Source organism: Pezoporus occidentalis, unplaced genomic scaffold, assembly GCF_034315485.1.
Source record: "Pezoporus occidentalis ecotype Australia unplaced genomic scaffold, CSIRO_AGI_Poc_V1 ctg3, whole genome shotgun sequence".
Lineage (NCBI taxonomy): Eukaryota > Metazoa > Chordata > Aves > Psittaciformes > Psittacidae > Pezoporus > Pezoporus occidentalis.
In genome coordinates, this window is record NW_026914940.1 from 7,226,535 (window position 1) to 7,239,792 (window position 13,258).

The 13,258-nt window shown below is 41.9% G+C and overlaps 2 protein-coding genes across 6 annotated transcripts in view; one reads left to right on the forward strand and one right to left on the reverse strand.

The window, feature by feature from the left end:
- The window catches only part of LOC134167867 (dynein axonemal assembly factor 11-like), a 303,297-nt gene that overhangs the window by 177,482 nt on the left and 112,557 nt on the right, over positions 1-13,258 (forward strand). The window lies entirely within an intron of this gene.
- LOC134167866 (PHD finger protein 20-like protein 1) overlaps positions 1-13,258 on the reverse strand; it is a 212,088-nt gene that overhangs the window by 146,899 nt on the left and 51,931 nt on the right. For 3 of the 5 annotated variants that reach the window (XM_062626989.1, XM_062626990.1, XM_062626993.1), the window contains one exon: positions 12,646-12,817. In XM_062626989.1, the coding sequence (XP_062482973.1) occupies positions 12,675-12,817 (143 nt within the window). In that variant the 3' untranslated portion in view covers positions 12,646-12,674. Of the gene's footprint in view, positions 1-41; positions 140-1,018; positions 1,128-2,637; positions 3,449-12,645; positions 12,818-13,258 lie in introns of those variants that run through there. The other 2 variants (XM_062626992.1, XM_062626991.1) reach the window with 2 other exon arrangements.

The window sequence follows — 13,258 nt, forward strand, 5'->3', positions numbered from 1 at the left end:
TTTTTACACAATCTGAACAAAAACAGAAGCCTGTGACTTACACGATACGGGATATCCGCTCTGTTTGCTACCAGGTACCTCGATGCCATTCTCATCCACACACCAACAGGAAAGACCATTCCTACTGCACTGTACAGTCCTGAAGGAGATCACAAGCAACACATTTTCTTCACTAGTGACAGAGTCCTGAGTCAGTATGGGACATTAACAGAAACATAAATCAAGCCAAACAAGTTCAAGTACTTGAACACTGCTAATATTGGAATCAGAAAGGGCTCTGTTCCTGGTAACTTTACCTAATGGGAGCTCTTAATTCTAGTAATTCTGTGAAGGAATTGCAGGTAAGCGACTTGAAGTCAGAAGCAAGCAAGTTGGATAGAATCCAGGTTCTCAGTATTTAAGATATACCATACATTTTGAGATATGTTCTAAGTCAAATCTAGAAGGGTCAAGGCTCCCCACCATAGGCAACAATAGTAAGATAGTAGTAGAGAACATTACAGTCTGTTCCCCAACACAGCCTTAGGTTTATCTCATTAACTTCTTGCATCTTCAAGCAACATGCTGCTCTCTAAATCACTGCTCTCCCTGGGCTTTTTAGTTCCTTTACTGCCTTTGGAAGGAAACCAAACTGTGCCACTTACAGCAGAGTGGAAAACATCTCAAGTCAACTTGGCTCAGCTGCACCAGCCAGCACACTGATCACAGGCCAAGCGCCCATGAGCATGTGTAGGAGAACACAGGTACACAACAACCTGCACCACGTATTTAACATGCAAATAACGCTGCCAAGATTAGCCTGTTAATGTTAGATTGACCTTTAAACCCAGAGATTACTTCCAGCAACATGGAATTCATTCAGGAGAAGCTGGGTCTGCAATATGGTTCAACCCTTCAAGACTCTTGCAGCCCTCACCACCGATGTGGAGGCTCCTCAAAACAGAGGCTAAAGCAAAGCTTTCATTAGCAGTAAAGGGTCACATTGTATAGCAGCAGAATAAGAGCAGGGATGGGTTACCTGAACTGGCCATCTTCTGAGCACTGAGGAACATAGGTTCTACCTTCTGAAAAAGCCTTTTCTCTCTGCAGTTCACATGGACGTAACGGTTGGGATTCTGTCTGATACTCTGAAAGCAGCAAGAAGGTAAAAACGTAAGGGTGGTTTCACCACAAGCCTGCTCTTAACAAAACCCTGTTATTGCCAATGCTGCATGGTAACAGCCCCAGGCTCCTGGGTCCTCCCAGTTGTCTCCCCATTGATTGTTGTGTGCATTTCTGCATGGGGCAGCACAGGAGATACTGAAAAACTCACTGGTGTGCACAGGGCAGGGTAAGGACATGATGGAGATGCTCATGAACCCTTTGCTCTGTTTATTGGTCTCAGCTCTGTTCTGGTATGGCTATCATTTCCTGGAACCTGGGGTAATTTACTTAGAGCCTGGTGTGCTATCACCACAAAACAGCTCTTTGCCATAAACACACACCTCACCATTAATATTTCTGAGTATTTATCCTTCATTGAAGCTAAGTCAGTCACTACACCAAAGGACAGGTATTTTTTCTTAGGTCATGAAAGACCAAACAGGATCAATGTCTAGCAGTGAGCACCAGAATAATTCATATTAGGAGCACTTCTCAATTTTTGCTAGGGCAAGTGATCAACCACTACAGCCACCTAGCAAGCAACCCATCAACTCCAGTTCCTAATGCATTCAAAATCACCTTTGGATGCTGCTTCAGGAGAACGGTGAAATTCAGTAGGCTCTTTTTTATAGTTGATCTGACACTTTCCCCATCTTCAAAACCCAATGAACATCATGCTCTTAATTCCACTGACCAGGTCCATAACAACACAGCAAACAAACCAACCCAGAGCTGCAGCAATTTAAACCAAAGCATACCTTATCCAGTATTTGGTCTGAGTGTGACCACACACAGTAGTGCAAGTATGTAAGCATTCTGAATACTTTCAGCCTCCATCAATTTGCAGCTCAGGGACTTCTTTAAGCAGTGATGGCTCCTGTGCACCTAAGACCTCTCAATCACTTCTGTTCCTGTGAGTTTTCACTGTGTGCCTTAAGACCAAGCAAGAATTTTCATGGGATTTTAGGTCAGCTCACCTATAGACATCCACACATAGGAGCATTTCCATCTCAAGCTCTGAGCCAGCTGCTCTGGGGTGTGCAGAGATCCCTGTGTAAAGTGCTACATCTGAGTTAAGAGATTAACTCAGTGATTCAAATTGCTTGTTGTGCAGGACTGTCAGACTCAGACCAAAGAAGTGAGGACAGCTATCAGATAATCCAGTAGGTTAAAGACTAAATTAGATGATGGCTTATAATCTTAGGACCTTCGCATCCCTGCAGCATCACTTTTTCTTACCCAACCTCCTTCTCTAGCCCAGTCTGTTCTTCCAGAAAACCTTTTTTTTTCCACCCAAAATCATCAGATAATCCTGACCATTTAAAGCCCTTATAGCTTGGTATTTAACACAAGCTCAGTCTGCACAGCACACAATAACTAGCTAAGGCTGTGGAGTACAAGATTCAAGATTATTACTTCATCAGAATAATACACAGAACAGCACAAAGATCACGGGAGCACAGCCACACAAAGGAACAGAACAAGAGTACTCACCGAATATATTGGCTGCTACTATGCTAACATAGCAGCAAAGAAGAGTGCAAAATGGGATGGAGCTTGTCCTGCGATGGGAGAGCTCCATCCCTCTTGTGAGCACCACAGCCCTGCACACCTGATATAGCCTTCCCCTGCCTTTTTATAGCAGCCATCCTCGGATGGGCTCACTTATGCTCTGGTGGACTGGAGATGAAATAGGGCGAGTGACGCATACGATGCTCCTGAGAAACCCACAAGAGGCCCCTTCACCTGGAACAGCCCTCGAGGTGCTCCTCAGTCCTCATCCCCGCTCCAGGGAGCACTGCTGAGCCCAGTCACTGGGAGGAGAAAAACAGCAGCAGGCACAGGGGGTGATGGAGGAGACTTAGTTAAATGTACATGTACATTGGGTATATTGATGTGACCCTGGCTGGAGCTACGGCTCTCATCAAAGTGCAGCCAGAGTTTGTATCAGAAGTACACTTCTTTGTGTTTTAGAGAGCCTAGCCTGGGGACACGAGACAGGCAAAAGCTAGGCCTCCAAACATCACAGCACTAGGAGTAAATACAACTCTTAAAGTGGCTGTCAACTGAACACCAAGATGTATGCAGTGCCCCCGGACTATGAAAGGAACTAAGAGTCAGTCAATTGTATTCTGCCTTCTGGTTTTACTCTCACTTGCACCATGCCCTTTAATAGAGCCAAGTATCCAACACGAAGCAGCTTAGCTTCTTGGGCTTCATCCTCAGGGGATGGTCTTAGGCTCATTTCCAGTGATAGCAGCACTCTCGCTTGTGATTCACAGGTACTAGACAGAAACAGCTCTACTGATGCTCTCTTAGGGACCATATCTTGATCTTGGTGCTGTCAGTGATACAAGCATCCTTCTGTGTGACCACTGAAGTGCTACACTGTCTGATATATATAGTAAACGTTATCCCAAACAGCAGCACAAGCTTGCTTTAGCATGACTAGGCCTTATTAAAATGAGTGGGACTATATTTGGATTTTACTTTCAAGCAACCTACTATGGGCTTGAGGAAAGCCAATAGTCTGCAGAAAGACCAAGCTGGGGAAAGATGATGAAAAAGTCCGGTGTAGATGGCAGACCAAAAAAGGCAACTTTCAGAGGCATAAAGACAACAAATCATGTAATAGCACTGATTAAACAGGCATAGAAAGAAAATACATTTCTGGATTAGCATAGCATTTGTAAGGCAATGTACATGCAGAGCAAAGGAATCCGACTAAACAGAGAACAGCCAGCACCAGCACTGGAGTGGCTGCACCAGGAAGGATGAAAGGTTTGACCATGACATGTATTTGTGATTCAGTTATGTTTCAAGAGTCTCTGGTTTCTGTCTCACCCCCAGAGACAGCCCAGCCCCATGGCACAGGCTCCCCAGGGCAGCAGGGTTGGTGTTGCCAGGTATAAGGATGTTTCCAAAGCACTGAAACACATACCCAGGGGATGTATGTGAGAGATACCAATTTAGCCCAGTATTGTATAGTTAGTAAAATAGTGCCATTCGTGTTCCTTGTGCAGCAAATGAGAAGCAAGCTCATTAAGGTAGCTATTCACTTCCTTTATATTTTGCTAGGTCATGAGTAGCTGATAACAGAGCAAGGCAGACAGAAAAAGAGAAGTACCAAAAGGCTACCATTAACAGAAAGAAGCACAAGTCCACAATATCTACATAGTGCTGATGCCCAAGATTACTTTTATTTCCTTCAGAATCACCCAGAAAATCACGTCTGCACTGTGCATCTTGGGAAGAACAGCAAAGTCTTAAAAGTCTCTTAAAAATAAAGTGAGAAAGTGAGTTTTGGCAATTGGCATCGCTTAAACCACACCTAAATGTGCGTCAAACCAAGACGAGTATCTTGGTACATGCAAGTTCAATGGGATGCAATAGCCCGTGGACTAAAAAGAATTAAAAAAGGCCCTTGTCTATGGCTGGTCAGGCTAATGAAAGCCTCACTTCATAACCTTCAGTGCAGTGACAATTGAACTGACCTTTATTTTTAGCACCTGAGAAAAGATGGAAGAATACCTTCAATTCGCTCACTGGTGAAGGGGGGGGGGGAAGGAGAAAAGGTCCCTGGGGCCAGCACAGCTTTAAAATAAACCTGTCCTCAAAATCATTGCTGTGCTGCTGGAAATGAGGGGCTTGTTTATTGTACACACTGGCAAAAGCAGCTCAAACAAGATGGTAATTGCTGGGGGAAAGGAAAACACTGAAATCACAAACCTCAGGGGAGAAGCAGAGCATTTATCCATCGTTCCAGGCTGGCACACACTTGCTTAGCAGAAAGGACAGTTTGTGCAACTGCAGCTTTTACATATCCAAAAGCCTGAGGGTAAATGATTCCTGTATATGAATATACAAACATCTGTACTCACAGACAAGTTGCTCTCACCCACATAAAACTTAAGCCTCAGGAGGCAACCTTAGTGTAACAGACAGATTTAAGGGAGCCTCTTGAATGAGGCAGCAAATTGGAAGCAAAAGTGTTAAGAACTGAAAACATTGGTAAATTATGCCCATATCAATCAGTTAATTTAAACAATAACCTGCTTTTCTGTTGTTAAATCACCAATATTGGGCCGTCCTCCCTACGTTTTAAGGAAACTATGTAAGAATGCTATCTAACACCATTTGTTAGGAACTTACTACACATACATAGTGGTGAACAACGTTTTACACTTGGTACAGTTCTTCCTAACCATGAGGCATTAGTCTCAATCTTCTTTGACTGATTTTGGCACAAATAACAGTAATGAGAACTTTCATCTCTGATTAGGTTTTAAGAAGTCCTCATGCCATGCAAAATTGAAAGATGATAAAGGAAAAAAGCAGAGCCCCAGCAGATAATGCAAGTTTCAGTCACTTCATACAGGACACGTTCTTCAGATTCAAAGATCAACAGGGAAGCTACAGTAACTTCTACACTAAACTTGGCTAGGCCAGAAAAGTGGGCAGAGGGCTTCACAGTGGTATGTGTTTCAATAAGCCAGCTGGCAAATTGCCTTTGGTGACCACAGAACCTAAAGAAGTCCATGTAAGAATGCTTGAATTTGCCTTTGTCCCTGCAGAAATGAACCATTTCTAGGAGAGGTAAATGACTTTTCTCTTACTTGCCCATTGGAGATCACAGTATTCCTTCATCTAATGGTACCACAGTGATGACAGGTAGAGAACGACTTCTTTCAGTCACACAGCCTCTGGGATGCAGATTGTTTTGCAACCCCAAACAGAAGCCAGACCTGCAAGCCACAATGGCACGAAGGGCAGATGTGCACACTGGATCAGTTCAGTGTTTGACAAAGGCAAGCTAACACACTGAGGAAGGACACCGCCAGTCACACAAGGACAGCAACAGGGTGCCAGGCTTCTGGTGTCAGTAGGACAAACTGCTTTTGGTCTTCTTGATAATGCAATACTTCACCTTCTCCAAACTGAAGGCAACAGCGTACAGCCAATGGAGTCAGAGTCCAAGTTCAACAGCAAACACAACTCCTTGTGCTGCAGTACGAGGCTGTGGAATTCAGCATGCTATCCGATGCTGAAATGAATGAACAAAAGACGGATGAAGCCCATGGAGTACAGATCTGTCAGCAACTGATAAAACTGATGGTCTTCATGAGGGTTTTGGTGAAGGAAACCTCAGTTTAACAGAAGTGAAAGATACATTAAGGGAAAGACCTATTTGTAAAGATCTTTTCTAGTCAGATGCTTTTACAGATGCTGACACTGTGTTTCTACTGAAGATCAGACACTGGGCTGGGCAGATGTTTGGTCTGACTCAGAAAACCTCTTCTTTAATAAGCTCGATAACTAAAATGAAGTGCTTTGGTGTATTACTCAAAGATCTGAATTTGGCCTTGTATCTTTAATGTGAGAGACATCTCCGAGACTGACCCTTCAATAATGATAAAACTATCTGTGAAAGAGTTGAAATTTTGTTTGAGTTTACAGGTTTATATCTATTATCTTACATGATCATATCTATTTTTGCTGTGAACATAATTCCTCTGCATTAGTGACTCATTAAGCTTCTGTTCGATTTCATTCATCTGCTGCTCATGGCTTACACCCTGGATGGCAGGATGTCCACAAGAGCTTTCTTAGCATTGCTTATTTGTTTTCTACTACAGCAGAGTCCTGAACAACAGTTTGCAGGAAGTATTAAAAGCAAATCAATTAAAAGCAAATTGAAGCTATTTTGTAAAGACACTGTGCAAAGGCACAAACCTAGAAACACCCTCAGAAGGCAGATGTCTGCCCACAGAGTTGCCATCACTGTGAATCACAGAGCCATAGAATGGTTTGGGTTAGAAGAAACCTTCGAGATCATCTGGTTCCAATCCCCTGCCACAGGCAGGGACACCTTCCACTAGACCAGGTTGCTTCATGCCCCGTCCAACCTGGCCTTAAAAGACGTCATCTTTCAACGACCGAGTGCACTCCAGAACTCAAACCCTGACTGTTAAACACCAAAGCAGTTCAGGAAGAGAAAAATCTTCCAATTACTTTGCCACACAGTGTGTAAGCACTGCAGATAATTTGCTGACTCCGTAATTAGCTTTCAGGCTGAAATACAACTGAAGATTCCCCGAAGCTTTCCAGTAAGTATCAGCTGCATACAACTTAGCGACTAGAGGCTAAAAACGCAACTGAAGATTCCCTAATGGTTTAAAACACATACAAGCACTCATCAGCTCACCAAAACAAAAGTCCACTGAATGGGAGCCCAGGCACGTAACAATCTCAACAGACCTTTATTGTGAGTATTAGAATGCAGTCAACATTATTGCTATTGTAAAAAACAAATCACAGGAGAAAGTATTTTGCTTCTCTCACAGAAGATATAATAGTGCACTGCTGCCTCTCTGAGAGTGTTTAGTGACAATACACTGATGCACGTGGCTACAGCTGAATAGAGGTGTTAAAGAAGAGAAGGCTGCTGTTGAATGTAAACAGCAACTGAATTAGCTCTAGTTACTCAATTCATAGAATAAGGCTGGCTCATCTAGCATTTACACACAGGCCCAGTGCGTATGGGAAGGGAAATTCACTCCTGAACCATTTTTCATGGAGTTCCTTTTCTCCATGTGGTCTCCAATTTTTCATTTGGGCTGCTCAGGTTGGTGCAGAATGGCTGCCAAATGCACAGCCTGCTCTTTGTGCAGTGTATTTTCACCATCATTACACGCTTCATACTCATTTTCCATATATAAACAGATATACACATAGTGTATAATACTTATTGCTAAAGACAGTCCCCCCCCACACCCAGTGCCCAGGACATAGCACAGTACAATAAAAATCATTACTGAAGTATTTCAAACATCCTCTGTAAAATCATCACCTAAAGCCATACACACTCAGTACAAGAGGGGAAAATACAGTGTCAGCTCATAAAATGTGAGAATACCAATGGGCATGTCAAAGGGATTAATCCTCTGGCCTTAATAAGCACTCCAAAATTAAGGTGCATGTACTATAATACTTCTAAGCAGTAAAGAGAAAACGACAGTTCCAGTGTCGTAAACCAACGTGACAAAGATGGGTCCTGTTTGCAGAGGAACGGCATCATTGCATTCACCTCCTTTACACATCAGCACCTCCACAGAACCACCACAGAACAAAGTAGTGCAGCCAGCCTCACCGCACACTTCTTGCTACGAAGCCCCTGTTTGCAGAGTCCTTCTCACGCCTTACTTTTGTTGGTATTTATATGAAGCTCCAGTTCAGCTCAGGATCCACTTTGTGTCTGTTGAAGTTTCAGCAAAGAGAACAGTTGTAATTTCCCTTCAAATACAAAGGAAAAATGTTCCGGTTCGCAAGCACCAAAATACTTTCCTGATTTTAACTGTGATGTTTGAGTGACTCCTTCACATCCCTACCTTCAGTTTGGTAAGGAGTGCTGGAGCCCAGCAGTGCCAGAGGCATTTTGCTGTCATAGTCATTCAAGCCCAGTTAAGTCAGAAGCCAGATGGGAGCAGAAAGAGATCAGGAGTCTCTTACTAAAGGGAGGCACCAAGAACATCTGAGCATTTGATTACGGTACTCACACTCCAACTGTACCCAACTCATAGCACACACTGGAAACTGAGGCCAGAAGAGTAGAGACCTTCCTGTAGGAGTGCTTCCCACAGCAGCCATAAAGAACTGGGCACAAGAACAGGAGTGAAACCCTCCAGCCATCACATAAGCCAGCGCTGAAAGCTGGAGAACAAAAGGAAAAACAGATGCAAGATGAAGATCAGATGAGGAGCACGTAGGGAAGCTCAGAGACAAAACTGAAACAGGTGGGTGTCAGCCATACAAGACTGCACCCATGAAAGAACAGTTTCAGTTCTTTGCCAGCCAGCAAACACTTGAAATCTATTAGAAAACTGCAACCCATCTTCAACTATTTAAAGAGAGCCACAGGCTTCTACCACTGCAAATTACAGAGAACAAACGCCTGTGTATCTGAGCCAGAATATCAAAATACAGGCACTACTCAACCTACAGCTACCCAAAAGGGTTACCAGGAAGCACCTTCCAACCCATTCCCTGCCATATGAAGTATCTCCCATTTTGTAGCTGAAACATAGGCAGCCCATTCGATCACGTCACCAAGAGTACATTTCATTTATGACTGCAATACTGATGTCCTACTGCCATCACTGCAACTGAAAATGCAGAATTCCTATGTAGATGCCCACAGTACAGTCAGAGGAAGGCAGCTTTGAAACACATCACCCTGATACCACCAAGAATAAAAACAACCCTCAGGCAGAAAGCTGGGCATTTAAAGGCTCCACAAGATTGCCATTTAGCCCTGTGAAATCACAAGAGGCTTCTGTACAACGGCACTTCCCTTTTATTTATTGCTATAAAGAACTTATATTAGGTTAAAAGGCTGCAAATATATAATTGTTACCCTTCTGCACACATGTACCAAAACCACTCCTCACACTGCCGTATACTATTTCTTTCTCCAAGTGGGTCTGCCTTCATTATGCACAGGTGATTGCAATTCACACTTCGATAAATGATGTTGAAATACACTCTCTGTAGATCCCTAGCTTATTTAGAGGAAGACAGAAAACTATGCCTACAGGAAGAAGATTCTCGATGAGGCTGACTGGAAGCGATACTGGTCTGAACCAGGTCACATCAGGTTTGACTGGCACATGAGCAAAGCAATCAACTGTAGGTTCCACTCTGTGCAAAACACTTAGCATTTGTATGGCACTTGACTTGTAAGTGTTCAAAGAAAATACTTCAAAAGCATCCCAAACCTTCGAATACTTGAGAATCTGGAGCCAAAACTTAACGTTCACATGGTAGCAACTGACATCACAGCTTGAGAAAGCAAACTCAGACAAGTCTGTGAAGCATTCAAGCCACACATGATGTATCACAGCACAGTCCAAAAGGACACTGAGATTGTGCCTCAGAAGATACGAATGCTTGCAAGGATCTTTCTAATATGTGACTACATAAGAAATTAAGATAAAAGAAGTACTGGGCAGATTGCTTGTTCTTGTAAGCACAGTCCATCCCAATAAGGCAGGATCCTGAGGGATACAATTACATACTCATGTAAATTCAGAGACCATTACAAATACAAACAAGACAAATTAAAGCTTGCAGCAAACTTTTAACTTGAACCTTGTTATTTCCTTTTCAGGATACCATTCCTTCATCTCTGCACTAAGAATGCAACCTCCATCCTCCCACTTGGAATCTCTGGATCCACTTCCACCTTCAGTAACATTTACAATTATATTACATCACACACATTGCATAATGTTGCTACAGTGTATGCTCTATAGATTCTGTAAATACACTCCACTTTGTTTCAAAGTAATTCATCTGGATTTATACTTCTCTTACACAGTACCACATTCAAGGTTATGCAGCAGGTGAATAATACAGAAGAAAGTCTCACATATTCCAAAGCAAGTAGGTCACTCAACTATTCATATTGTTTGAAGCAGTTATTTAAGCATCCAACTACATAACAGAGTATTTCATTTATTAACAGTTGCTACAAAAACGTCAACAGCTCCTCAGCTCTTGTGTTCTTTCTGCATTATGAAGTTGCCAATCATTCCATAATTAACTTCCATGTTACCATGCAGCTCTGCAATGTCTCCTACAAGCTTGATGTGGCAAGACTTTTTAAATAGCAACCACCCCGTAACAGGGGTTTACATTTTGCTTTGGACATCAATAGTGATAACTCACTGCAGATATGACAGACAAACAGGAAACGCTGGGGTAGGTTTAGTTTAGCAATGAACCAGCCGTGCTGCTTGCTTCCTCAATAATGGTTCTGTCATAAAAGTTCAACGCACTGGCTGCAAAGTCTTTCCCAGATAATCCATCTTTGGCACATATTCAATGTTATGCATCCTCAAAAGGCATTCCAAGATGATTTTTGATGGTCTGTACATTAGAACAATCATTACATTTGTATGCAGATCAGGAAGAACAGTGGAAAATGGAGAGTATGCAGAATAGTTTTAATAAACAGTTTTACATACAGTACCTTACATATAGAACAGTGTGTTTGCAAATTTAAATAGTTTTTTGAATGTACAGTGGCTTGTACTCTTTATCAAAAGGTAAATTCAAGTTTACTGTCTATCGGTTCTAAAATGCATTTATACAGATAACTAGAACTGATAAACAGACGTGAGGCATAAAACGTTCAAGTATCTTAATGTCACCAGTTAAATAGCCTCCTTTTAACAGTCATATTTTACAAATTTCAAAACCTGTACATACATTATTTTCATTTTTAGAAACTGCTTGTTAAAAGGTAACATTTCATGTTAAACACCAGTTCTTAGAGTCTATTGTAACAAAACTAGACATGTGTAGATAGAAATGTAGAGTATGTATATATGTACATGTGTAGCTATACACATATACATACACATACAAATGTGTGTGTAGCACTGGGTACAACTTAGAAGCACAGGGAAATTCCTGGGCTCAAAATCCAGCAAGAGCTAACAGAGCAAGTAGGCTGCCTTTGGTTTCATGACATTTCATTCACTGAAGCTGAGAGGTTTCATTAAAACACCCTGGATCATGTATCTCGTGAGATTTATTCTAGTGGTTTAGCATATTCCCAGCCACAGCCAGATTTGCTGCTCTTGTCATTCCTCATCCCATCTGACGATGGTAAAGTTTCAGAGGGCCAACACCAGAACAGAGCTTTCCCAGGACAAAAATTGTACCTTGAACCCTGAACATTGCAATAGAACATAAAAAAAATATAAACTAGACACAATTTTGGATGGATTGCTGGCACCGAGTAGGACTTTGGAAAAAACCTTCACGTAAGTCATAACCAAATTCTCATCCCAGTGGTTTTAAGTATTATTTGGCACATCTGACCACTATTTGCCACTTACGTTTGAAAGGAGCCTAAGGGTGCTGTAATAAGGATTCCTATTTAAAAAATTGTTTAAAAAAGGAGAACATGATAAGTAGTTTCTTAAAAAAAAAAAAAAAACACAAAAAAAAAATCAAAACTAACATTTGCTTTCCTGAACATTCATGAGAAGGAAATAATCTAAAAACTTCCTTTGTAGAGAGGATACAGATCTCTCTGTGTCTGTCTTTCACTAGCAAGACAAGAGGAATTCATTAAAAAAGCAGTTCCCAAGAATATCTAGTCAGCTGGATTCTGCTAAGTTAGATTGTTTTTGCCAAAGGTTTCCAAACAGTAGCATTGTTCTTCACAGAGATTTTGTTTGTTGAACTTCCGGGGGGGGGGGGGGGTGTGTGTCTTGTTTATCATGTTCAAATCATATCAGCATTTTTCAGTATGAAATACGTTACATTTTGAAGTGTGGGCACTGCATATTCAGATTTTCAATACGAGAGATTCCTTACTCTGAATTCCCCTCTCTAAAGCTTCAGGTTACTAATCAGCAAAGAACCAGATAAATGCTTTTGGCTGACTTCCTGTCAGTCTTGTGGCTAGTAAGAAAATTCACCGTAAAGATCCTATTTTTATTTCTTTATTCTTCCTTTTGTCATACAGAGCAAAGTGTCGCTATTTGCTGTACTTTCCCCATGTCAATTAGGAGCTGTTTGATCCGCCGCTTGAGCTGAGGCAATCTTGCCAGAGGATCTGGTGGTTCCAGTTCTCCAGTGAAATCAAGCCAGCTTTCTAAAACTACAGAAGGAAAAGGAAGAAGTTGATTAGAATAAGTCTTCAAAAACCAGCTTTCATAAAACTTAAACTTCTCTTTCTTACTCTGTCTCTTATAAGAAGGGAAAATGTACTGAGGCTGTGATTTTTGCTTAAAAGAAGAAATTAGATACAAGGAAGAAGTCACTGCTGAGGCACTGGTACAGGGTGCTCACAGAAGCTGTGGCTGCTCCATCCCTGGCAGTGTTCAAGGCCAGGTTGGACAGGGCTTGGAGAAACCTGATCTAGTGGAAGGTGTCTCTGCCCATGGCAGGGGTTAGAACTGCATGAGCTTTAAGGTCCCTTCCAACCCAAACAACTCTATGAAACACCAACTAACTCCACACTTCACTTGAACAATCCAAACGTATCTTCTGATTTGACTGTTATTTTAAAAGATACTAGGAGCAAATTATACTTGTAGCT